General features: G+C 40.0%; 1 protein-coding gene across 1 annotated transcript in view; it reads right to left on the reverse strand.

The window, feature by feature from the left end:
• Window positions 1-1,186: 1,186 nt before the first annotated feature.
• The window catches only part of USP26 (ubiquitin specific peptidase 26), a 75,346-nt gene continuing 50,802 nt past the window's right edge, over window positions 1,187-25,730 (reverse strand). Inside the window, exon 4 of the mRNA XM_050777604.1 lies at window positions 1,187-4,841. Coding sequence (XP_050633561.1) covers window positions 2,018-4,765 — 2,748 coding nt within the window. The 5' untranslated portion in view covers window positions 4,766-4,841 and the 3' untranslated portion in view covers window positions 1,187-2,017. The remainder of the gene's footprint in view (window positions 4,842-25,730) is intronic.

Here is a 25,730-nt window from a genome sequence, read left to right on the forward strand (position 1 = left end):
TACCAAAATCCTGTTCTGTTATCTATGTAACTGGGCTCAACATAAACTACTCTAGATGCCAAAAAAACCCCACGAAATTTAGAACCCAAATTGTCACTCTCCTCTAAATGCAACTCCAGCCTTATCCTTCAGCTCCTGAAGTACTACAGAAGATGAACAATCACTCATTGTGTCTGTAACACCTTCTTCCATAAGAGTGATTAATTCAATCTATGATATTCCCTCCTATATACCTTAGCAATCTTCAGGTCCCATAAGACTTCCTTCTAGATATACTGTGTTCTGAATAGAATCTCCAAGCTTTGGAATCTGGTTTTCCTCTTACAGGGTATTACCTATTAATAACTTCCCCACACCACTAAAATCCAACTCACCTATTTTAAAGGACCCTAGGCTTAAGAGCATCAAAAAGCTCTTGGATTAATACAGCTATACTAAAGCCATACCCCATATACAAGGGGGCACATTTCTATTGGTAAAGGTGTGACTGAAAATTCAATCCTATGTTATGTGAGAAAACCTCCTAGTACAAGTCATTTGTTCATAGCAAAGGCACAAAGTACAACAGATTCACTGCCTCAAAGGCAGGAAAAGGTTATGATACAGCGGTGGCACACGCTTGATGGCAAAATTATTAAATCCCCTGGATTTTAATGAAATATGACCACACTAGGATCCATGCATCTTTCCCCAGAAGCAGAACATCTTCATATGGAGTTTCTGATGTTGTGTCAAATCAGTAACAAGTAAGACTTTCAAATCCTACAAGCCCACTTTAAAGCATATATTGCTTACTCATTGAAGGAACAAGACCACCACACTATAAGGTACAGAGATGAAAAAAAAAATCTGGAATTAGTCATGTAATGTTGAATGAAGAAGATAGTTTAAGGTTTCAATCTTGATGAAGTCCAGGTAAACAAAGTTCCTCTGAGGCAACAAAAGCGCCCTTCTAAGAAAACTAACATGGCAAGGTGGGCTCAGACCACCAAAGGCCAAGAACTTTCTAGCAGACACACAGGAAATGTGGGCCAATTTCTTAAAAGCAAATCAATCTGGAGATTTGACTTGGCAGTTAGCCTCATCTATATATGCCCAAGAGGATTCAAAAGTTATCGGCCTCATTTTTTATTGCCAGGATCCCAGCAACTGTTTTTTCCACCAAATTGCAGAGTATGATCAGAAGTGATTTTTGTGAGTTTGGCTTTTAATAAGTTCACAAAGGCAAGGCATACATTAATATGAAAAACACAAAAATATAATCAAAACCTTTTACAAAATAAGCAATTTAAATATACAACCAAGGTAGTGTACGTAGTACAGTAGTGCTTCTCAAACTGTATCAAGCATCACAGTCTCCATCAGATTGCTATCCCTCACCCCAAGTTTCTGAATCAGTGGGTCTACAGTGGAACCCAAGATCTTGCATTTCCAATGAGTACCCCCATGCTCCTGGTGCTGCTAGTTTAAGGAGCATAGTTTTAAACCACTGCATTAGAACATGAAAAGAGGCAGGAAGATTGCTTGAGGTCAGGAGTTCAAGTCCAGCCTGGGCAGCATAGTGAGAACCTGTCACTACCAAAAAAAAATTAGCTAGGCCTGATGGCACACACCTATAGTCCCAGCTCAAGCGAGAATACTCCCTCTCTTTTCAGGAGGCTGAGAGAGAATCGCTTGATGCCAAGAGTTTGAGGCTGCAGTGAGTTATTATTGAAGGACTGCACTCTAGCCAGGATGACAGAGCGAGACCCTAACTATGTTAAAATGAAGAAGAACATGAAAAACACAATTTCAGTCTTGTAGGAGAGAAGGATGTTCATCAGCCAGAGCTATGGGATTGAGGTGTCTGTGTCAGGGTTAGAATGGTGATTTCCCCATTAAGTGTTTCTGTTTGACCTTTGGTCCTAGAGTAATTGCGTTTTCATCTCTGGATAAAGATTAGAGTTTTCCTTCCATGGAGGAAGTGGTATCAAGTGAGACAGTCAAGCAGATCTGTTCAAGGAGGAGTACGTTCCTCTTACTCCTTCTGAAGGGTCTCCTCTACTTCCTTGCTCTTAAGCTGGGCATTCTCTTCTCTTTTCAACATCTCTTCAAAGATCTCATTATGCATGTAAAAGAAGATGTACCCAGTGCAACGCCTATCCTCCTGCATCTGGGCCTCCTGGATACCTAACACCTGCATATCATTGTAAGTGAACCAGATCTGCTTCTCAAAGTCATAGGCATCACAGATATAATGGCCTGACTTTAGAGTCTTCCCAAGATGGCTGACAACACTAATGAGCCGGTAGGTATGATCTCCCTTATCGTCATTTCTTTTTGTTTCCTTGGCTTTAGATTTTATCTTATCTAAAATGTCTTTGTTTCTTGGGTTCTTATTGGAACCCAGTGCAGGTAGGGAATTCCTGTTAGGCTTCTGGAGATTTAATTTTGTAGGTTTTATGAGGTTCTTTGTGTGCCCCTGGACACCTGGCTTTGGAAAGCTTCGAGGTAGTGCCTGCTGAGGGGCTTGTTCACAGATTCTCATAGCATCACACTGCTGAGTCTGTTCAGACACTTTTTGGAATCTTTTGAGAATTCTGACATTTTTATCTTCATACAAATCTTTAGTACGATTGATAATGCTATCAAAAGCTACAAACTTACTGGTTTTCACATATTTCTTTCGTTTTGGATTTTCAGGGACTGTTTGAAAGTGAACTTCTGCAAGACATGTGTCTGGGCTGCTGGCAGGTTTACCTCCAGCTTTGTGGAACTGACAAAGTGAGGTATCTTCCAGATATGCCATTAAGTGAGCTAACGGTTCTTTTTCAATGAATGCTCGATCTCCTGAGTATACAGATTCTGGCTCATTTGGTTTAGAATTTTTTCCAAGGTATTTTTGCTGCTGTCTTCTGCTTGCCCCTTTAAAGACTGTCTGGCCTTTGTTTTGTTCAGACTCCGTATCTGATCCAATGTGTGAAGCTAGGATATCTTTGGGTTCCTTTATTGAAGGCCATGATACACTGATGCTTCCAGAAGTCATCTTTCGAATAACTTTTAATAATTGGAAATCCGTAATTTCTCCATCCTCACTCAAGGGAAGAGGTGGTCTGGTGCCTTCATTGCAATGAGAAGACACCTTTAAATATTTGGAAATGACGACCTCCCGGCCATTCTTCTTCAATGAACAAAACTCATTCAAGCTATAGCGTTTGAGGTGAACGATAAGGATTCTAGGTAGCCTACTGAATGAGTGCACTCCAACAGAAGTCTTGTGCTTACATTTTGCACATTTATACTCAAGCTCTTCTGCTCCAAAAAAAAGATCAAAAGTAGACTGAATAGATGAAGGGCGTGCTTTCATTCCTTGGGGAAGGTTGATGGAGAGGTAATTATTCAGCTCTGTCTTGAGAATAACCTGACCACAAGCTTTACAAGCAATGGAGTGCAACAACTCTAACTCAAAATTAGTAATGACAGGGCAAGAAAACCCATTGGTATCAGGATCATCAGCAAAAATCCGTTTAGGAAAATTATCTTCCCCAAATTCACTTTTAGGCTTCCAAATTGTGTTGAGTTTTTCCATGTTATCTTTCAGCTGATCTAAACAGTGAGCTAAAAACTCATGAGCATCGTTCTGTGCATTGCCATGGAATATCTCTGCAACTGCTGAAATGGCCTTTTTAATATTCAAGAGTAACATCTCCTTGATTTCTACATTATAAGTATCTTTAAAAAAAAGTAGCCGTGCCAAGCACATGGTAAGAGCATTAAGGGGAATTTTACCCCATGGGAAACTCTGATTAAGTAAATCATCAGCAAACGATGGAATCGAAAGTAGAGACTGTAAAACTGCATTCATATAACAGGTGTTTCCCAAATTGGGGAGGCCGTGGCATATTTTCTCTGGAAATAATTCAAAAAATAGTTTTAATTTATCCCACTTTGTGTAACCGTCACTATACCCTGGTTGTAATAGAAATGCCAAAACCATTTTCTCAGTGAGAGCTTGGAGAAATCCAATGTCATCTAGGTAAGAACTTCCAGTAGCGTTCATGATGCACGAAGATTCACATTCCAATTTCTTATTCTCTTCTAACTCTTTTAACTTCAATTGTTTCTTTCGATTATAGCTTACACACCTCAAGCGATCTGCCTTGGATTTCTTGTATTCTACAGAATTATTTTCTTTCAAGAATTCCTTATTCATCTCTGAGCTAGATGAGAGCATTCTTTTCCTCTTCTTGTGCTGATTTTCAGGTAACTCTCCGCAAGTAAGTGTTGACGATTTTGATGTAAGCAAAGGCATCCTCTGAAGGACACCTGTCCCACTTCCTTTTGCTATCTCAGAAGATTTCCTACTTGATTTCTCATCAACTTTGTGGAATGAAGTTTTGTTGATTTCCTTCTGTGTTGTTGTGCTAGAAAAGACATTCCTACCCTTACCAGGTCTCACAGGTGACTGAACCTTGTTTTGATGAACTCTGTCCAGGAATGTCTTCAATTGTTCAGCATCTGTGGAGGATAATCCTTCAATAAACAAGACATTATTATTTTGTAAAGTTAAATGCAGGTGATTTTGGTTTCCTCTACAGGATCTTAGGACTACGTTTTGAATATTATCACTTAGCTGAAAAGTGTTACATTTTCCATTTTTGAAATAGAGCACCAGTCTATCTTTCTTCCTTCCTTCCACTGCTTCAATGAATGATTCTTTTGACTTAGACATCCCAGTCTTGCAGTTCCCTACTTGGACAAAACCATGTAGGAATAGGGCAGCCATGTTTTCTTTACAAATAAAATATATGTATCTCCAATTATTGATAATCTTGAAGTTCCAATCTGGTTTGCAAGTTCAGCTGTGGAGACAACACCAAAGAAACAGTTCATTAGTTCTCTACACAGAATGATCCTATTTCTAGTATTGGCTTTATACTAGAGTCTAGTTCAGGTTCTAGGTATCCAGCCCTTCGGTAATGAGACCAATGCCTTTTGAGAGCCTTCCATGGCTGCATGAAGGCAGAGTCTTGATTCCCAAGACAAGAACACTATGGGAAAAATCAAGAAACATTCTTTAAACTATTACAGAAATGCTTGGCTTCGACAAAACTCAAACTCTACACTCATACACTACATGCAGTTTCCACCAAAATATTGGGCTCCATTCTGATTAATTTCCCAACTTCAACTGAAATCATGAAACACTTGGAAGATTTTCAGTACATGACTGAAAAAGTATACTCAATAGAGTCTCAAGCGTATGCATACAATATGCTAATCTTCCTGTCACAGAATGACCCCACAGGTCAACTACAATAAGTGAATGAGAAATTGAAGGCACTATGTGGCCTTCAACTCAGTAACAGATGAATTGTTCCTTGATGTCTAGAGGATCTCATATATGGGCCAAAGTAAATCAGTCTACCTCCTTCCAAATCTAGCTATGTTCCTATATTTCACTTGGCACTGGGGAACATCATTACATTCTACCTGCCCATTGACAAAAGTTTAAGAATAACAACTTCTTACCCATTAGATATAAGCTAGTGAGGCTCCTGCAGCCAACTCTGGCCATAAGGCCCACTTAATCAGAGCTAGCTCCCTGTATTCAAAACAAGTGAGGAAAAATTAGATGTACTTAATCACTGAAAATCAGAATCTCTGAAAAACTCTGGAGCCAATGTGAATTACTGAATAAGTTAGCAGATAGCACTACAAATGTTTGCATCAGAAAGTATACATCCAAGAATTAGTTGGAAGCTGTCCTCTTCAATAGTTAAATATTCTTCCTGAATCTTCTCTATGCTATTAACTTGCTTAAGCAAACCCCGTCTTTATGAATAATACTGCAGGAAACTCCTGCTCAGTCCCTGTTCAAATTATCAAAATCTTAAAATTGGTGAAACATAAATTAATGAGATTTTTGTTTTATAAAGTATTTCATCTATCAACCTATGTTCAGCGAAGTAGGGCATGCTTCGCTGAACATAGTAGGCATCCATCCATATACGAAAGTGCGTATGCATCCAAGTAAAAGAATGCTTATATTTTTCATGGTAGAAATGGGGCCATAAAAACATTCAAGCACAGCAAAAATTTAAGTTCTCTGGATTATTTCTATTTCACTGTCCTAGTGTAGATGCTAAGTAAGGATTTAAACTATTTCCTCTCCACAAAAAAGGTAGTCTTAATTGTTCCTTTTTATTTCAACAACTTGAGAGAATCTGCAACCATAGAACCACTTGCAGTCTATTTTAAAATTTTGCACCCAGCTCATCTGTATTTATCAAAAATTACCATCTTCTTTCTATTGGTAGATGAAATAATCTAAGACCCTCTTGACATTTCTTCTCTCTGCCCTCAGAAATACAGTTAAGAGACATTCCTTCCTCACAGTCCATCCTGACTACATTTCATTCCAGATGAAAGGAGGCTTATTTGAGCCCACTGAGCATGGAAAGTGAAGATTAAGAACCATCTCGCTGATGTACAAGCTGAGTGGTCTCACCACTGCCTACTTCCCTAGGACATCTCAAGCTTAAATCCTGTTCTTCATTTTGTCTTGACTGCTTGCTTTGAGAGTATTTTAAACTAAAATGTATTGTTTCTCCAAGACTCCACTGAAGAGCACTATGTGACTATTCCATACAACCTAAAATAAACTTCAGCATTCCTCCTCCCTTCTCACCCCCACACCAGATTCAAAACATATAGATGACAGCTGTGTTCAAAAGTTATGAAAGCCAACATGCGTTTCTTTCATTTTACCTACAAACTCCATCCATTCAGTTTGACTGATCAACTATTAGTGCAACACTTCAGACTCAAAGGATAGCCAGACATTCACAAAACTGTACCACTTCTGTCAGATTTGGAGGCATGACCTATGGTGCCAAGCATCTTGTTGTGCAGTTTAAAAAAATCCCTAATAGAAATGTCTGCTCCATCATTAATTTACTAATTCACCCTACATTGGTCTTCATGGTCACTGAGACAGTTGCTGAGCATCTAGTCTATGCTGCCTGCATATTATGATTTGCTGAGTATCTGCTCAATGTTGGGTATTGCAGCCGGTGTTCTCAGGGGCACAATGGATGTGAGGATTCACTGTACCTAAATAATTTAGACTCTAAACATCACTGTGTAAACGTCACAATAAAAGAGGGGACTCCTGTAATTTAATGAAGGTTTGTGTTGCTTTTGGAGTATTTACCCTCTGTATCCTCCGTTTATATCTCCCACCACTCAGGCTTTCATTATTTCAAGAGGTAGAAGAACTTGAAGACAAATCCGTATACACCTTTCAAATCTGAATTTGCATTTCTCAATCCCAAAGTGTACATTACAAAAGAGTAATAAAAATTAGAAACAAGACAAAAATTATTTTCTTTCAAGTATTTTGGTGAAATGGATGATGCTTTAAGAAGAGAACCATTTGTTCTGAAAAGTTTAGAGGGAGCTATGGCTTGGAGGCAAATTAATAAACTTTAGAAGGCTCGTTAGGCTCAATGACTATGAGAAACTAACATTTCTATGTCAGTTCTCCTCTGCTGACACGAGTACAAACTGTCATCAATTATATAAAATCGAGTATGTGTTTATCTTACTGAATAGGTGAAGGTCAAGATATATGGCAGTGTGGTACAAGTGGTGTGTGTTTTAATTATTATTATTTTTTCACAACTTCATGAAAACATGTGAAGAGAACAAAGATACACTGAGAAATCCTGCTAAGTTACCTAAGCAAATCTCATGGAATAGAAATGAAGTACCCATGAGGTGGTGTGCCAACCCATGAATGCAGTAAGTGGAAAGGCAGAGCCACGTATTGACTACATGAGTTTCTAACCATTTCTGGGTATCTCCAATAATCCCAAGCAAGAGTTTTGAAAAGCAAAACAACTTCAACTCAGATTTATTTTAAACTACACTTAGTTTGGTGATCTTGGATAAGCCAATTCCTCTATTAGGGTCCATTAAACACATCGAGAAATGATCATAAAACTCTTTTTGAGGGCTCCATTCTGTGACACTATACTTCTAAGTACAAAATACTTAAGCACATTGGATTTCCCAAGACAGGCCAAATAAAAGAAACTTTCTCCAACAATTAGATGGTGTGCACTAAATCTGGACTTGGACACGAGGGGCACAATACAAAAACATATGGGAGGATGGATAGGGAAGGGATATTCTAGGTTTGGCAATTGGGAAGAGAAGATATTCAAAAGGCAGCAAACATCCATTTATTCATTAAATAAATATGTATGGAGTACTAGAAAGCATTACATTAAGCTTTAGCTATAGAAGAATGAAAAAAGTCCCACAGAATCCATGCTCTTGAAAAATTTTAATTCTAGCAGGGGGATAGAAAATACAGTACATACACACAAAATTTGGAGAACACCAGATGGTGGCAACTGCTAAAGAAAACAAAGTTAGAGGAGGCTGGGTGCAGTGGCTCATGCCTGTAATCCCAGAATTTGGGGAGGCTGAGGCAGATGGATCACCTCAGGTCAGGAGTTTGAGACCAGCCTAGCCAACATGGCAAAACCCTGTCTCTACTAAAAGTACAAAAATTAGCCAGGTGTGGTGGCATGTGCTTGTAGTCCCAGTTACTCACGAGGCTGAGGCAGGAGAATCACTTGAACCTGGGAAGCAGAGGTTGCAGTGCACCAAGATCATGCCACTGCACTCTAGCCTGGGCAACAGAGCAAAACTCTGTCAAAAATAAAAAAAAATAAAAAAAATAAAACCCAACCAACCAAACAAATAAACAAAACCCCAAAGTTAGAGGAACTGAATTTGTCAGTGGTGACAGGGATGTGCTGCCTTATATAGGGGGTTCTGGGAAGGCCTAACATGTGATGACAATATGCAGCAGGGTGTTGAAAGAAGTGAACAAATATCTAAATGTAGGGTGCCCCAGGCAGGAGGAAGAGTAAATGAAAAGGCCCTCAGGTGGGAATGGGCTTGGCATGTTGGAAACAGAAAGCAGGTCAGTGTGGCTGGAGCATGGTAAAAGATTTGAAGAGAAAGAAGTTGTGGAAGTTTTGTAAAAGAGCGGGAGACTGAATGGACTAGTAACCTTGCTGAGCAGCACCAAGGGCTGACTTAGGCTAGTAGTCATATATTTACAGCAAGACCAATCTGCATGTTTTTTCTCCAGCCACATTTAGCTGTCTAGTTGCCATGGTTCAGGTGTGGAATAGGCAGAGCCTTGAATTTAACTTGCTTGAAATTTTGCCATTCATAAGTAACCAAGTAAGAGGAAAATGGGAGCTGATGGTGTAGAGAAAAAAAATGATTATAAGTACGGACCCAGAAAGGGTGGAATGGAACAATGAACAGAAACACATGAAAAGGCCTAAATATCACAAAATACTATGGAGTAGGGGAGAAGCATCGGGGCACTAGGTGTCTAGCTCTCATTTCAGCAGCTATAATTCTGTCCCCTGATTCTAAGCAGCTGTCAACTGCTTACAGACTTTCTTCTCCTATTCTCCTCCCATCTTCCTTTCTGTTCTTCTATTCATTCTCATCCCGGCTCCAAAGTTGGAAGTAACTAATGGAAATGGAAGTGGAGAGTTGAATGTTAAGGGCATGTAGACTGGGTTAGAGGCAGACATGATCAGATACAGGGAGTCGGGGACAGTGGGCAGAAGGGGAAAGGAAATCCTTCCCTCCCTTTTTTTTACCCTCCCAAGTTTGGGCTAAAGGTCAACACATCAAGAGACACATTGCTTCTAGAGCATTAGCAATTAAATCCTGTTATTATGTTTAGTCCCAGCTTCAGTGTGCATGGCTTTTCAAAATGATTGGATTAGGGCGCAGACTTTCTTTTTCTTTCTCTAGTTTAAAGGTGCATTTCTGTACTCACCAAACGTCCGAGTCATTGTGTTGCAGAGAAATGCCATTATTTTGTCTCTTGACATACACTGCACATAAATCTCTCCATAGGAGGCCCTGACCAAAATGGGAAGAATTCTCTAGACTAGCAAATTGTTCCCATGAACTATTCAAGCTTTGAACCCTTCCTGAGGGACCGATTTGGCAGAGCATTTTTTTTTCATTCTTTTAAAATTATGCTAGTGCTATTAACACAACATAGTTGACTAGGAAAACAGAATGCGAAGATTATTTTCCAAAATTTTAATATGAATTCATTAAGAAAAAGTGCTCTTTCATGAGAAAGCATGTATTTGTTACACTGAAATAATGATAAATGAGGTTTTCTTGAAATTAAACTTTTTTCTCCTGTTGGAATCTTCCTAGTATTTTGCAGCCCTTTCTGCTAACTATTGCAATTCATTTGTTTATTCACTTACTGACCAAACTATGTTGATACCTAGTCAACTATGGACATCAACTATGGCCCATATCCAAACATGAAGCAGTGAAATATTCCTGACCTCAGGTTTTAAGACAAATACAAACAATGGCAGTGCAAGGGAAAATGTCTTAATTAAGAAAGTAAAATTCAGTTAGTGTTACCTAAAAGTCCATGTATCTTCTGCTATCTTAGCTTTTGTAGCATTTCCTCTCTGCCTGGAATTCCCTAATAATTCCCTTACTTTTGTCTCAGTTCTACCCTTCTTAACTTTTAAAGACCCAGTCCAAGTCACGCTTTATTTGATGATTCCCAGGTTTGAGTTTTCCTGCCTCAGAATTCACCAGTCATTCACTTTTTGTAAGACTGTTACTTTGCCTGTGATACCCTGCAATGCTGCTCCATATTATCCGACCACAAAGTTAACAGCTATCAGAGGATGAATTTATTTTCAGTATGTGTGTGCAGCCAAATTTTCCTTTACCTAGAGAAACCATAAAGTTGGATAACTAGGGCTCCTTTAAGGGTTAGGACCAAAGAATCTTAACTTTCCTGAGTTAAACAGCATCTAAAGTTTTAAAACAAGGACCGACTGGTCAGGAAAAGATGAAATTAATGGGCTAGAACTGTTATGGGAACATCAAGCTATGACATGAAGGCAAGGTTAAATAAGACAGGAGACTAAACAGATATACACCTCAATCACATTTTAAATGCATACACACTTTAATGAAGCAATTATTCTATTAAGTTTGTGTCCTACATAGTTGAAAACTATAAATCTTTCTAACAATCAGTATCTTTGATTGTTTTTAAAGGACCTATAAAATGAGACTTTTCTTCTTGTCTCATGATACTGGCAAAGATACAAAACTGAGTAACAAGAACTATAATACACTGCACAAGAATTACCATACATGTGAATAACATAGTTATCAAAGATTATTTAAAGAAGGCCGGGCATAGTGGCTCATGTGGATCCTACTGAGGTGGGAGGATCTCTTGAGCTCAGGAGTTCAAGACTACAGTGAGCTGTGATAGTGCCAGCCTGACAATAGAGCAAGACCATGTCTCTTACAAAAAAAAGCATTTAAAGTAAGGAAATTCATTAATAGGGAACACTGTGGCATTTCCCTGATTCCCATGTTCAAGTCAAGTAGGTGAAGGAGTACTAAAATTGGAAAATCATTTACAAAAGATTTCAGACTGCATCTTACACCCTGGCTGGATACTCACTGAGAAGCCAAAATCTGTAAGCTACACTGAGTAGAGTGTGAGAGTCATGGGAAAATCTGACATCTTTACTCTGGAGTAAGAGGGGCAAAAACGCTGGTGCCTGACTGAAACTGGTTAAGTCATGATACTGAAAGAACCCCACATGACATGGCAAAAGGAGGCAAAAGTGAAAGCAAGTTCTACTCCCTCTATTTGGAGAAGAAATGGTACAATATTCTGTGTACTAAGTGGGAGATAACTGGACTACAAGAAAATTATCCAAAGGAATTATTTGCTGGAAAAACGTGACCCTCCAAGAAGAGGCTCTTTTGGACACACTGCAGGAGAGCAGGAAATAAGGGGGAAAGCACAAAAGATTAGCTGGAGACCTCAGCTTATCAAAGAATGGTACTGTTGGTCCCAAGGGGAAGAGTTTCCAAAGAATTTGGTAATGCCTCCCATGAGAGAACCAGCTTTTAGAGCCTATTATGACAGAAAACATTGGGGAGTTAAAACCACAAACACACATAGTGCTAAATAAAAATGTTTTGTCCATATTTTCTTCATATATGGAGACTAATTGAGCCAACATCCCACCCGCCTCCTTTATTATTATTTTTTCCTGTCTCATCTGGTTGGAGAATCAACTTGCATTTCTTAGGCTTTTTCTCTCATTTCCTTTCTTTCCGTTGTCTTTTCCAAATGAGACATCCAAATCTTACAGACCTTTTAGGCAAATATCCACAATAATGGATCAGCAGGTAAAGAGTAGAAACAAGAGGTAAAGCAATTCTGTCCCAAAGTAGAGGAGAATCACAGCAGAACAGAAATCATCAAATGATTCCAGCTTTAAAGTACCAGTTGGGGCCGGGTGCGGTGGCTCATGCCTGTAATACCAGCACTTTGGGAGGCCAAGCTGGGTGGATCACTTGAGGTCAGGAGTTTGAGATCAGCCTGGGCAACATGGTAAGATCCCGTCTCCACAAAAAATACAAAAATGTGGGCTGAGACAGGAGGATTGCTTGAACCCAGGAGGTGGAGGCTACAGTGAGCTGTGATCATGCAACTGCGCTCCAGCATAGGTGACACAGCAAGACCCTCTCAAAAAAAAAAAAAAAAAAAAAGGAAATAACTGCCTTAAAAAATATATATATACACATATATATGTATATATATATGTGTGTGTGTATATATAGTATCAGTTGAAGCTCATTTTTAAGGTTTTTTTTTTCTTTAAGTTCTGGGACACATGTGCTGAATGTGCAGGTTTTTTACATGGTATACATGTGCCATGGTCGTTTGCAACACCTATGAACCTGTCATCTAGGTTTTAAGCTCCATATGCATTAGGTAATTCTCCTAATGCTCTTCTTCCCCTTTACCCCCACCCACCAACAGGCCCTGGTGTGTGATGTTCCGCTCCCTGTGTCCATATGCTCTCACTGTTCAGCTCCCACTTATGAGTGAGAACATGCAGTGGTTGGTTTTCTGTTCCTGTGTTAGTTTGCTGAGGATGATGGTTTCCAGCTTCATCCATGTCCCTGCAAAGGACATGAACTCATTCTTTTTTATGGCTGCATGGTATTCCATGGTGTATATGTGCCACATTTTCTTTATTCATTCGGTCATTGATGGGCATTTGGGTTGGTTCCAAGTCTTTGCTATTGTAAATAGTGCTGCAATAAGCACACATGTGCATGTGTCTTTATAGCAGAATGATTTATAATTCTTTGGGTCTATACTCAGTAATGGGATTGCCGGGTCAAATGGTATTTCTGGTTCTAGATCATTAAGGACTTGCCACACTGTCTTCCACAATGGTTGAACTAATTCACACTCCCAATAACAATGTAAAAGCATTCTTATTTCTCCACATCCTCGACAGCATCTGTTGTTTCCAGACTTTTTAATGATCACCATTCTAACTGGTGTAAGATGGTATCTCATTGTGGTTTTGATTTGCATTTCTCTGATGACCAGTGATGACGAGCTTTTTTTCATATGTTTGTTGGCCACATAAAAGTCTTCTTTTGAGGAGTGTCTGTTTATATCCTTCACCCACTTTTTGGTGGGGTTGTTTTTTTCTTGTAAATTTGTTTAAGTTATTTGTAGATTCTGGATATTAGACCTTTGTCATATGGACAGATTGCAAAAAATTTCTCCCATTCTGTAGGTTGCCTGTGCAATCTGATGATAGATTCTTTTGCTTAGCAGAAGCCCTTTAGTTTAATTAGATCCCATTTGTCTATTTTGGCTTTTGTTGCAATTGCTTTTGGTGTTTTAGTCATGAAGTCTTTGCCTATGTCCTGAATGCTACTGTCTACGTTTTCTTCTAGGGTTTTTATAGTTTTAGGTTTTACATTTAAGTCTTTAATCCATCTTCAGTTAATTTTTGTATAAGATGTAAGGAACGGGTCCAGTTTCTGTTTTCTGCATATGGTTAGCCAGTTTTCCTAACACCATTTTTAAAATAGGGAATCCTTTCCCCATTGTTTGTTTTTGTCAGGTTTGGTGAAGATCAGATGGTTGTAGATGTGTGCTGTTATTTCTGAGGCCTCTGTTTTGCTCCATTGGTCTGTGTATCTGTTTTGGTACCAGTACCATACTGTTTGGTTACTGTAGCCTTGTAGTATAGTTTGAACTCAGGTAGCATGATGCCTCCAGCATTGTTCTTTTTGCTTAGGATTGTCTTAGCTATATGGGCTCTTTTTTGGTTCCATATGAAGTTTAAGGAAGTTTTTTCTCGTTATGTGAAAAAGTAAATGGTAGCTTGATGGGAATAGCATTGAATCTATAAATTACTTTGGGCAGTATGGTCATTTTCACAATATTGATTCTTCCTATCCATGAACATGAATTTTTTTCCATTTGTTTGTGTCCTCTCTGATTTCCTTGAGCAGTGGCTTGTAGTCCTCCCTGAAGAGGTCGTTCATGTCCTCGTAAGTTGTATGCCTAGGTATTTTCTTTGTAGCAATTGTGAATGGGAGTTCACTCACGATGTGGGTCTCTCTGCTTGTCTATTATTGGCGTATAGGAATGCTTGTGATTTTAGCACATTCATTTTGCATCCTAAGAATTTGCTGAAGTTGTTTATCAGCTTAAGGAGATTTTGGGCTGAGACAATAGGGTTTTCTAAATATACAATCATGTCTGCAAACAGAGACAATTTGACTTCCTCTCTTCCTTTTTGAATACCCTTTATTTCTTTCTTTCTCTAATACTATGTTGAATAGGAGTGGTGAGAGAGGGCATCCTTGTCTTGGGCTTTTTTTTTTTTTCTATTATACTTTATGTTCTAGGGCACATGTGCACAACATGCAGGTTTGTTACATATGTATACATGTGCCATGTTGGTGTGCTGCACCCATTAACTCGTCATTTACATTAGGTATATCTCCTAATGCTATACCTCCCCCTTCCCCCTACCCCACAACAGGCCCTGGTGTATGATGTTCCCCTTCCTGTGTCCAAGTGGTCTCATTGTTCAATTCCCACCTATGAGTGAGAACATGCGGTGTTTGGTTTTGTTCTTGCAATAGTTTGCTGAGAATGATGGTTTCCAGCTGCATCCATGTCCCTACAAAGGACATGAACTCATCCTTTTTTATGGCTGCATAGTATTCCATGGTGTATATGTGCCACATTTTCTTAATCCAGTCTGTCACTGATGGACATTTGGGTTGGTTCCAAGTCTTTGCTATTGTGAATAGTGCCGCAATAAACATACATGGGCATGTGTCTTTATAGCAGCATGATTTATAATCCTTTGGGTATATACCCAGTAATGGGATGGCTGAGTCAAATGGTATTTGTAGTTCTAGATCCTTGACGAATGGCCACACTGTCTTCCACAATGGTTGAACTAGTTTACAGTCCCACCAACAGTGTAAAAGTGTTCCTATTTCTCCACATCCTCTCCAGCACCTGTAGTTTCCTGACTTTTTAATGATCGCCATTCTAATTGGTGTGAGATGGTATCTCATTGTGGTTTTGATTTGCATTTCTCTGATGGCCAGTGATGATGAGCATTTTTTCATGTGTCTGTTGGCTGTATGAATGTCTTCTTTTGAGAAATGTCTGTTCATATCCTTTGCCCACTTTTTGATGGGGTTGTTTGCTTTATTCTTGTAAATTTGTTTGAGTTATTTGTAGGTTCTGGATATTAGCCCTTTGTCAGATGATTAGATTGCAAAACTTTTCTCCCATTCTGTAGGTTGCCTGTTCATTATGATGGAAGTTTCTTTTGCTGTGCAGAAGCTCTTTAGTTTAATGAGATCCCATTTGTCAATTTTGGCTTTTGTGGCCATTGCTTTCGGTGTTTTAGACATGAAGTCCTTGCTTGGGCTGGTTTTCAAAGGGAATGCTTCCAGCTTTTGACCACTCAGTATGATATTGGCTACGGGTTTGTCAATAAATAGCTTTTACTATTGTGAGATATGCTGCATCAATACCTAGCTTATTGAGAGATTGTAGCATGAAGGGGTGTTGAATTTTATCAAAGGCCTTTTCTGCATCCATTGAGATAATCATCTGGTTTTTGTCATTGGTTCTGTTTATGTGATGGATTAAGTTTATTGATTTGCATATGTTTAACCAGCCTTGCATCCCAGGGATGAAGCCAGCTTGATTGTGGTAGATAAGATTTTGATGAGCTGCTGGATTCAGTTTGCCAGTATTTTGCTGAGGATTTTTACATTGATGTTCATCAGTGATACTGTCCTGAAATTTTCTTTTTTGTTGTGTCTCTGCCAGGTTTTGGAATCAGGATGATGCTGGCCTCATAAAATGAGTTAGGGAGGAGTTTCTCTTTTTCTATTGTTTGGAATAGCTTCAGAAGGAATGATACCAGCTCCGCTTTGTACCTCTGGTAGAATCTGGCTGTGAATCCGTGTGGTCCTGGGCTTTTTTTGGTTGGTAGGCTTTTAATTACTGTCTCAATTTCAGAACTTGCTCTTGGTCTATTCAGGGATTTTACTTCTTCCTGGTTTAGTCTTGGGAGGGTGTATGTGTCCAGGAATGTATCCATTTCTTCTAGATTTTCCAGTTTATTTGCATAATGGTGTTTATAGTATTCTCTGATGATAATTTGTGTATTTCTGTGGGGTCAGTAGTGACAGTCCCTTTATCATTTTATTGCGTCTACTTGATTCTTCTCTCTTTTCTTCTTCATTAGTCTGACTATTGGTCTATCTATTTTTGTTAATCTTTTCAAAAAACCAGCTCCTGGACTCATTGATTTTTTGAATGGTTTTTCGTGTAACTATCTCTTTCAGTTCTTCTCTAATCTTAGTTACATCTTGTCTTCTGCTAGCTTTTGAATTTGTTTGCTCTTGCTTCTCTAGTTCTTTCAATTGTGATGTTAGGGTGTCAATTTTAGATCTTTCCCACTTTCTTATGTGGGCATTTCATACTATCAATTTCCCTCTAAACACTGCTTTAGCTGTGTCCCAGAGATTCTGTTACATTGTCTCTTTGTTCTCATCCGTTTCAAAGAACTTCATTACTTCTGTCTTAAATGTGTTATTTACTCAGTAGTCATTTAGGAGCAGGTTGTTCAGTTTCCATGTAGTTGTGTGGTTTTGAGTGAGTTTCTTAATCCTGTGTTCTAATTTGACTGCACTGTGGTCTGAGAGGCTGTTTTTTTTTTTGTTGTTGTTTTGTTTTGTTTGTTTTGGTTTTTTTTGATTTCCATTATTTTGCATTTGCTGAGGAGTGTTCTACTTCCAATTATGTGGTCAAATTTAGATTATGTGCTTTGTGGTGCTGAGAGGAATGTATATTCTGCTGATTTGGGGTGGAGAGTTCTGTAGATATTTATTAGGTCTGCTTGGTCCAGAGTTGAGTTCAAGTCCTAAATATCCTTGTTAATTTTCTGTCTAATATTGAGAGTGGGGTGTTAAAGTCTCCCACTATTATTGTGTGGGAGTATAAGTGTCTTTGTAGGTCTCTAAGAACTTGTTTTATGAATCTGGGTGCTCCTGTATTAGGTGCATATACATTTTGGATAGTTAGCTCTTGTTGCATTGATCCTTTTACCATTATGTAATGCCCTTCTTTGCCTTTTTTGATCTTTGTTGGTTTAAAGTCTGTTTTATCAGAGACTAAGATTGCAACCCCTGCTTTTTTTTTGCTTTCCATTTGCTTTGTAAATATTCCTCCATCCCTTTGAGTCTACGTGTGTCTTTGCATGTGAGATGTGTCTCTTGAATACAGCACACTGATCGATCTTGACTCTTTATACAATTTGCCAGTCTGTGTCTTTTAATTGGGGCATTTAGCCCATTTACATTTAAGGTTAATATTTTTATGTCTGAATTTGATCCTATCATCATGATGCTAGCTGGTTATTTTGCACATTAGTTGACACAGTTTCTTCATAGTGCCATTAGTCTTTATATTGTGGTGTGTTTTTGCAGTGGCTGGTACCAGTTTTTCCTTCCGTATTTAGTGCTTCCTTCAGGAGCTCTTGTAATGCAGGCCTGGTGGTGACAAAATCCCTCAGCATTTGCTTGTCTGGAAAGGATTTTATTTCTCCTTCTCTTATGAAGCTTAGTTTGGCTGGATATGAAATTCTGGGTTGAAAGTTCTTTTATTTAAGAATGTTGAATATTGGCTCCCACTTTTTTTGAGCTTGTAGGGTTTCTGTAGAGAGATTCACTTTTAGTCTGATGGGGTTCCCCTTGTAGATGACCTGAACTTTCTCTCTGGCTGCTCTTAACACTTTTTCCTTCATTTCAACCTTGGAGAATTTGATGAATGTGTCTTGGGGTTGCTCTTCTTGAGGAGTATCTTAGTGGTGTTCTCTGTATTTCCTGAATTTGAATGTTGGCTTGTCTTGCTAGGTTGGGGAAGTTCTCCGCAGTAATATCCTGTTTTCCGACTTGGTTCCATTCTCCCTGTCACTTTCAGGTACCCCAATCAAATCATAAGTTTGGTCTTTTCACATAGTCCCATATTTCTTGGAAGCTTTGTTTGTTCCTTTTCATTCTTTTTTCTCTAAACTTGTCTTCACTCCTTATCTCAGTAGGGTGATCTTCATTCTCTGATATCCTTTCTTCCACTTGATTGATTGAGCTACTGATACTTGTTTATGCTTCACGAAGTTCTCGTACTGTGTTTTAAAGCTCCATCGGGTAATTTATGTTCTTCTCTGAACTAGCTATTCCAATTAGCAGTTCCTGTAACTTTTTATCAAGGTTCTTCACTTCCTTGCATTGGTTTAGAACACACTCCTTGAGCGCAGAGGAGTTTTTTATTACCCACCTTCTGAAGATTACTTCTGCCAATTCGTCAGTCTCATCCTCCATTCAGTTTTGTGCCTTTGCTGGAGAGGAGCTGTGATCATTTGGAGGAGACGAGGCATTCTGGTTTTTGGAATTTTCAGCATTTTTGTGCTGGTTTTCCCTCATCTTCATTGATTTATCTACCTTTGATCTTTGAGGCTGATGACCTTTGGATGGCGTTTTTGTGTGGGGGTCTTTTTTATTGATGTTGATGCTGTTGCTTTCTGTTTGTTAGTTTTTCCTCTAACAGTCAGGCCCCTCTTCTGCAGGTCTGCTGCAGTTTGCTTGAGGTTCATTTCAGACCCTGTTCACCTGGGTATCACCAGTGGAGGTTGCAGAACAGCAAAGATTGCTGCCTGCTCCTTCCTCTGGAAGCTTCATCCCAGAGGTGCACCAGTCTGATGCCAGCTGGAATTCTCCTGTATGAGGTGTCTGTCAACCCTTGTTGGGAAGTCTCTCCCAGTCAGGGGTCATGGGAGACAGGGACCCACTTGAGGAGGCAGTCTGTCCCTTGGCAGAACTGGTGTGCTGTGCTGGGAGAATCCCCTTTGCCAGGATCCACTGCTCTCTTCAGAGCTGGCAGGCAGGAAGGATTAAGTTTGCTGAAGTTGTGCCCACAGTCACCCTTCCCCCAGGTCCTCTGTCCCAGGGAGAAGAGAGTTTTATCTATAAACCTCCAACTGGGGCTGCTTCCTTTCCTTCAAAGGTGCCCTACTTGGTAAGGAGGAATCTAGAGAGACAGTCTGGCCACAGCCACTTTGCCATGCAGTGGTGAATTCTGCCCAGTCCAAATCTTCCAGCCTCCTTAGCACTATCAGGGTAAAACCACCTACTAAAGCCTCAGTAATGTGGATGCTCCTCCCCTCATCAAGTCTGATCATCCCAGGTTGACTTCAGACTGCTGTGCCGGCAGTGAGAATTTCAAGTCAGTGGTTCCTAGCTTGCTGGGCTCCATGGGACTGGGACCCACTGAGTGAGACCACTTGGCTCCCTGACTTCAGCCCCCTTTCCAGGGGAGTGAATAGTTCTGTCTTGCTGGGGTTCCAGGCACTGCTGGGGTATGGAAAAAAAACAAAAACAAAAACAAAACAAAACAAAACAAAACTCCTGCAGCTAGCTCAGTATCTGCTCAAACAGCCGCCCAGTTTTGTGCTTGAGACCCAAGGCCCTGGTGGTGTAGGCACATGAGGGAATCTCTTGATTTGCAGATTCCAAAAACCATGGGAAAAGCATAGTACCCAGGCCAGGTAGCACAGTCCCTCCTGCCTTCCCTTGGCTAGGGGAGGGAGGTTCCCAAGCTCCTTGCACTTCCTGGGTGAAGTAATGTCCCACCCTGCTTCTGTTCACTCTCTGTGGGTTGCACCCACTGCCTAACCAGTACCAGTGAGATGAACTGGGTACCTCAGTTGGAAATGCAGAAATCACCTGCCTTCTGCATTGGTCCCGCTGAGAGCTGCAGACTGGCACTGTTTCTATTCAGCCATCTTAGCCCCTCCTCCAAGGAACTCATTATTTATTTAAGTTTGTCAACAACAACAGAAAACCAAATTGCCACTTTTTTGGCAAGCAAGGAGTGCTGCTACCTATTGAGGACACAGTATTAACTGTATTTATGCGTACAGTATCAGTGTCTGTCACTGCTAGGAATCCTTATTCTCTAAGCATGTGAATGGCTAGACACTATACTCAAAAAGTAAGAGGGATGACCTGGAACCAATTTTGACAGTAAAGCAACATGAAGCCTAAAAAAAAAAAAACAGTCTAGACTTGAGTTAGGAAAGCAATAAAAAATGGCCTTTGTTTAATTCCCTCAAATATCTGGAGTGCTGACAGGAATCCAGGAAAGGTACTAAGTATTTCTGGGCAGAGTTAGTTTGGTGTCAGTAAACTGATTCAGACAATAAGTGCTTAAGCGTTCAGAGAAGGAACTGGTGGGGGTGGTTTGAGCTATCAGAAAGTAGTCAAATTGAAGGGGGCACCCAAAAAAGGATGAGGATTTTGAGAAGGTACTGGATTGGGAAAACCTTAAGAGCTGTGCTGTACAGGGATTCACTTGCTTTAAAATTTCATTAGGTGAAAAGAAAGGAGAGATTGTAGGAAGTTTATTTATTTATTTATTTATTTATTTTTTTTTTTTTTTGAGACGGAGTCTCGCTCTGTCGCCCAGGCTGGAGTGCAGTGGCCGGATCTCAGCTCACTGCAAGCTCCGCCTCCCGGGTTTACGCCATTCTCCTGCCTCAGCCTCCGGAGTAGCTGGCACTACGTTAGCTGGGACTACAGGCGTCAGCCACCTCGCCCGGCTAGTTTTTTGTATTTTTTTAGTAGAGACGGGGTTTCACTGTGTTAACCAGATGGTCTTGATCTCCTGACCTTGTGATCTGCCCGTCTCGGCCTCCCAAAGTGCTGGGATTACAGGCTTGAGCCACCGCGCCTGGCCTTGTAGGAAGTTTTAGAAGCCTACTGCAGGCCAATGATAACTGAGCTACCACTGCTAAAAGATTTCCTGGGCTACTGAAGCTCACAGACGCACAGGTCCTTTTCCCTCACACCGTGTGTGTAATCTTACTTAGTTTGGACTTTCTGTCCAGAGTAACCCTCAACTTCACTGATATTTGACATCCCATTACAACGTTCTTTGCTCAGCAGAATTCCAGCCCTGATCCTGCTGTCCTGTACTCTCTTGTCCTTACTGGTAAACCTATTTTTAACCCTTCACTGACATCTTTGCTTGCAAGTCCTGACACTTGACTAAGGAGCGCTGCCATAGGAGATAGGCGGGGCTAGGGCTTGTACCATATCAAGTGCTTCCTGCTGGGAGCAGTGGCTCACGCCTGTAATCTCAACATTCTGGGAGGCCAAGATGGGAGAATCACTTGAGCCCAGGAGTTCGAGACTAACCTGGGCAACATAGCAAGACTCCATCTCTAAGAAAAATAGAAAAAAAAATAGCTGGGTGTGGTGGCATGTCCCTGTGATCCCAGCTACTCAGCAGGCTGAGGTGCGAGGATCGGCCCAGGAGGCTGAAGTGGCAGTGAGCCGTGATTGCACTCAAGCCTGGGCCACAGAGCTAACCCTGTGGGGGGAAAAAAAATAGCTCAAAAAGAAGTAAGTCCACAAGTGAGCAGACGGTTAAGTATGCATCGGTTTTGTCTTCGGATTTCTGTCAAAAAGCTCAGGCACTTGACCTTTGAGGGAAATCCCAGGGTAAACTGCACTATTTGTGCCCACCCACCCGTCTACTACTATCCTCACATTCTTCCTTGAAATAAATATGCTGGGAAATCTGAATAAGGAAAACATATCACAAGCAGACAGTTTATGATAATAAAAAAGAGTTACTTCTTGCCATTGATTATTCCAACAATCATTGTTGGGTCAAGGTCTTCCTGGGAACATCCATGACCACAGGCCCAATTCTGGAAAGGAAAAGGCCTTGATCCAATTACGGAGTAGTGGGTAAGTTCATTTTTCAACAAGCAGGAGTATGACAGAGGTCTCCCTGGAATGTTCTGGGGTGGTCCTACAAGGATTCCTTGGTACTTATCCTTCTATCAATGTCCTCATCCCCAAAAAGCCTTGCAGAGACACTATGGGACACTAATGGAATAGATTCCACTGCTGTGGATCAATCAGGGTTGTCTGGCCTCACATGACACAAGGGGGAGCTATAGCATTTTCCTTTCCAAGGTAAAGAGGGCAGCAATTCTTCAATGCATCTTCAGCTTAGTTAAGGATAACTGCAACATACACCTAGCAAGAGCCGTGAGGGAATTTTACATAGATGCTTATTTGGAAAATGAACTTGAAAATGTATTAAATGCCACAGGTATTGGAATAAAAATCCTTCAGAATGCCTTAAAAATACCAAATTGTCTTATCTAAAGGATCAGTCTCCTGAGCAGATTTGTAAAGTTGCCTTAATTTGTCTATTGGTTTTAAAACTTGTACCAAGATATCCTTAAGATTGGATTCCCAAAACCTAAATCATACCTCTAACCCCTAAAAAAGTGATTCTCATTCATCTCCCTACTTAGGTGGTCCCTGATTCTGCATACTAGTTCTTCCTCTTTGCTGCCATTTAAAAAGTTTTGTGTGAGACAGAGAGAGAGAGACAGAAACAGAGAGAAAGAGAGACAGAAAAAAACAGAGAGATCCAAAAATCAAAGAAAATCAATGCTTGCACAGTTATTTGGAGCTCTGCAGCTCCTGCTTCCTGGAGTCTATAACCCACTGTTTGACAAAAACGGGGCTCTCAGCTCAGTCACCTTGGAAGAAAAAGGAACCCACAAAGTTCTGATGAGAAAATAAGCAACTGCTGTGGATTTGCATACTTCAACATAATCCTGAGTCCAACAAACCACCTCATCCCTCTTCTTTCCCTGCTATTTTAGTGATTTTTATGTTATGCTAATGGAGGCCATCTTCAAACTAAAGAATGCACAGAACCAATAAAACTGCTCGATGTTCTGAGCTTCATTTATAAAAAGCAGAGACAAGAAAACATGCTACTTTGCTACAGAAAGCGCCCAGCAGCCTTCAAAAATAAGGGTTTAAACCTCAACCAATGACTGCTTTCATTTTTCCTCCACAGGACTATGGCAAAATGAAAACCCTTACTTGCCCTGAATGAACCCATAAAGAAGAAAAGAAGCCATGACCAGCCAAGCAGTAGTAGCCTTTATCATCAAACAGCAGGCTACCACCCAAACGCTACAAACTTAAGTCCAGTGATCAAGGCCTAGCTCAAATGCTATCTTCTCCATGAATGTGTCCACCATTCTCCCAACTTAACAGTATGTCTATTCCCTCAATTCTTGCCCTTTGCCTCTGTGAATTTTAAAATACATAAAATACTTGGAGAGCAGCAGGGCATATGTATTTCTTCTAGTACATAGATTCCAAGAAGGAAACCATCTACCCCAACACAGTTTAGTTTTTCATTAACATGAGTCTACTACTGCACTATATTCATCAATATTACTTTACTATTCCACGAGACTCTTGCCCAGGAAGATACAAATTGCAAATAGCTTTACTGCTCATTCCAGCAACTCTTCAATAGAATGTGCAATGGACTGAACGCTTATCCCCACCTTCCCCCCATATTCAGATGTTGAAATCCTAACTCCAAAGTGATGGTAGAAGGAGGTGTGGTTTTGGGGAGGTGATTAGGTCATGAGGGCAGAGGCCTTATGACTGGAATGAGTGTCCTTATTAAAGAGATCACAGAGAACTAGTTAGCCCTTTTCACCATGGTAATGACACAGCAAGAAGACCCCATCTGTGAACCAAGAAGAGTGCCCTTACTAGACACCAAATCTGCCGGCACCTTGACCTCGAACTTCCCAGTCTTCAGAACTGTGAGAAATAAATTTTCACTGTTTACAAGCCATCCAGTTTATGATATTTTGTTATAGCAGACCAAATAGACCAAGACAAAAAGCATGAATTTTGTACCCTGAGACTTTTTGAACTTCTTCCCTCCCAATCTGTTTTTCCATGCTCACCAATTTTAACCATTACATCATAATCTTTACCTAATTTTAATCAATTCCCCCCTCTCATTAAGCCAGACTTTAAAGTCTCAATATCCTGGCATTGCCTTTTCCTTCCTAAAATGCTATCAGATTTTGTCGAGGTGAGTTCCCCCTAACAGTGCCAAACCATAAACTCGGGTAGCTTTATCTTGGCAACAGGTTATTCTGGTGATATTTTGAAGAGCCAGTATTCGACATGCCCAAACAATAACTGTTAATTATAAAGTAATTAATTCATGGGGCTAAATGACAGGATTGTTTTGAATATGACAAGCATAGTGTAATTATAGAGTTCTTATTTGGGGTTTGAATTTGGAGCCATTGAAGGGGATTTGGCTTTGATTGTTTGTATATCCCTATTTTCATAATTACTCCATCGTGGATTTTGCCTTTTCATGCCTTTGACCGAACAGATGAGAGCACATGTGACAGAACCTTCATACCCTGGAGTAGGTGCTATTTTAAAGCCAACAACACAGTGGAACAGTTGCATTCTTTAAAGGCCACTTGTTTTTGCTCTATTAAGCAAAACACCCCTGGAATTTGGTGAACCACCTATGCTTACTTCTCTGAGGAGCTGCTGGACATGTCATTCGCTATATAAGTAAAGAGACAGATGGAGAGAAAAGATTCATGAGAGCAGGTTGATCAATAATACATTGATTTACTCAGTGCCTCTTGATGAGAGTCAGAATTCATGAGAATTTCCTTTGGAACTTGAACTTTTCTCACTGAAAGAGACAATGAGTTGTACTGGGCATTTTCTATTGCAGTTGTTTTCAGCAATTTCTAGTGTACTTTTTCATGTCTGTGGAGGGGTTACACATTTAATGATTTCTAAATACTAAGCCAGGAATATTTCCCACAGAATCATGAAACTTGGGCCACAAAAAAACTCGTTCATACTCCTCATTTACAAATGAGAAAAATAAGCCTATGGATAAATTACTTGTTCAAGGGCACAAAGCTAATTCCCTCATATTCTTTCAATATCAGTACACAGACTGTCAAATACACATCCTCATAGCTAGGGACTGAACTCAGATCAGATTCTCTGCTGATTACCTGTGCTGTATTTTCCTAAAAAACAAAATTTCCATTTGTGTCTTCTGGAGATGTGAAAACAAAGCACATCTCTAGAAGAAACCAAGATCTCCTCAACCTATAGATGCTTATCCTAGTTATTTACTTCCTTGCTGAGTGCTTGAAAAACGTGCACAGAGACATACACAGAGACTGAATGGACCAGGGAAATGAGTTATGTGAAAGGTTAAATTTCTTCATATGAAAAAAATGAGACCAATGCTCAAGAATATTGGACATGTTCTAACTAATGCACTACAGTGGGTGGTCGTCAAGTATTTGGTTTTCATTGCTAAGGCT

The sequence above is a fragment of the Macaca thibetana genome, chromosome X (genome assembly GCF_024542745.1).
Source record: "Macaca thibetana thibetana isolate TM-01 chromosome X, ASM2454274v1, whole genome shotgun sequence".
In the NCBI taxonomy this organism is placed as follows: Eukaryota; Metazoa; Chordata; class Mammalia; order Primates; family Cercopithecidae; genus Macaca; species Macaca thibetana.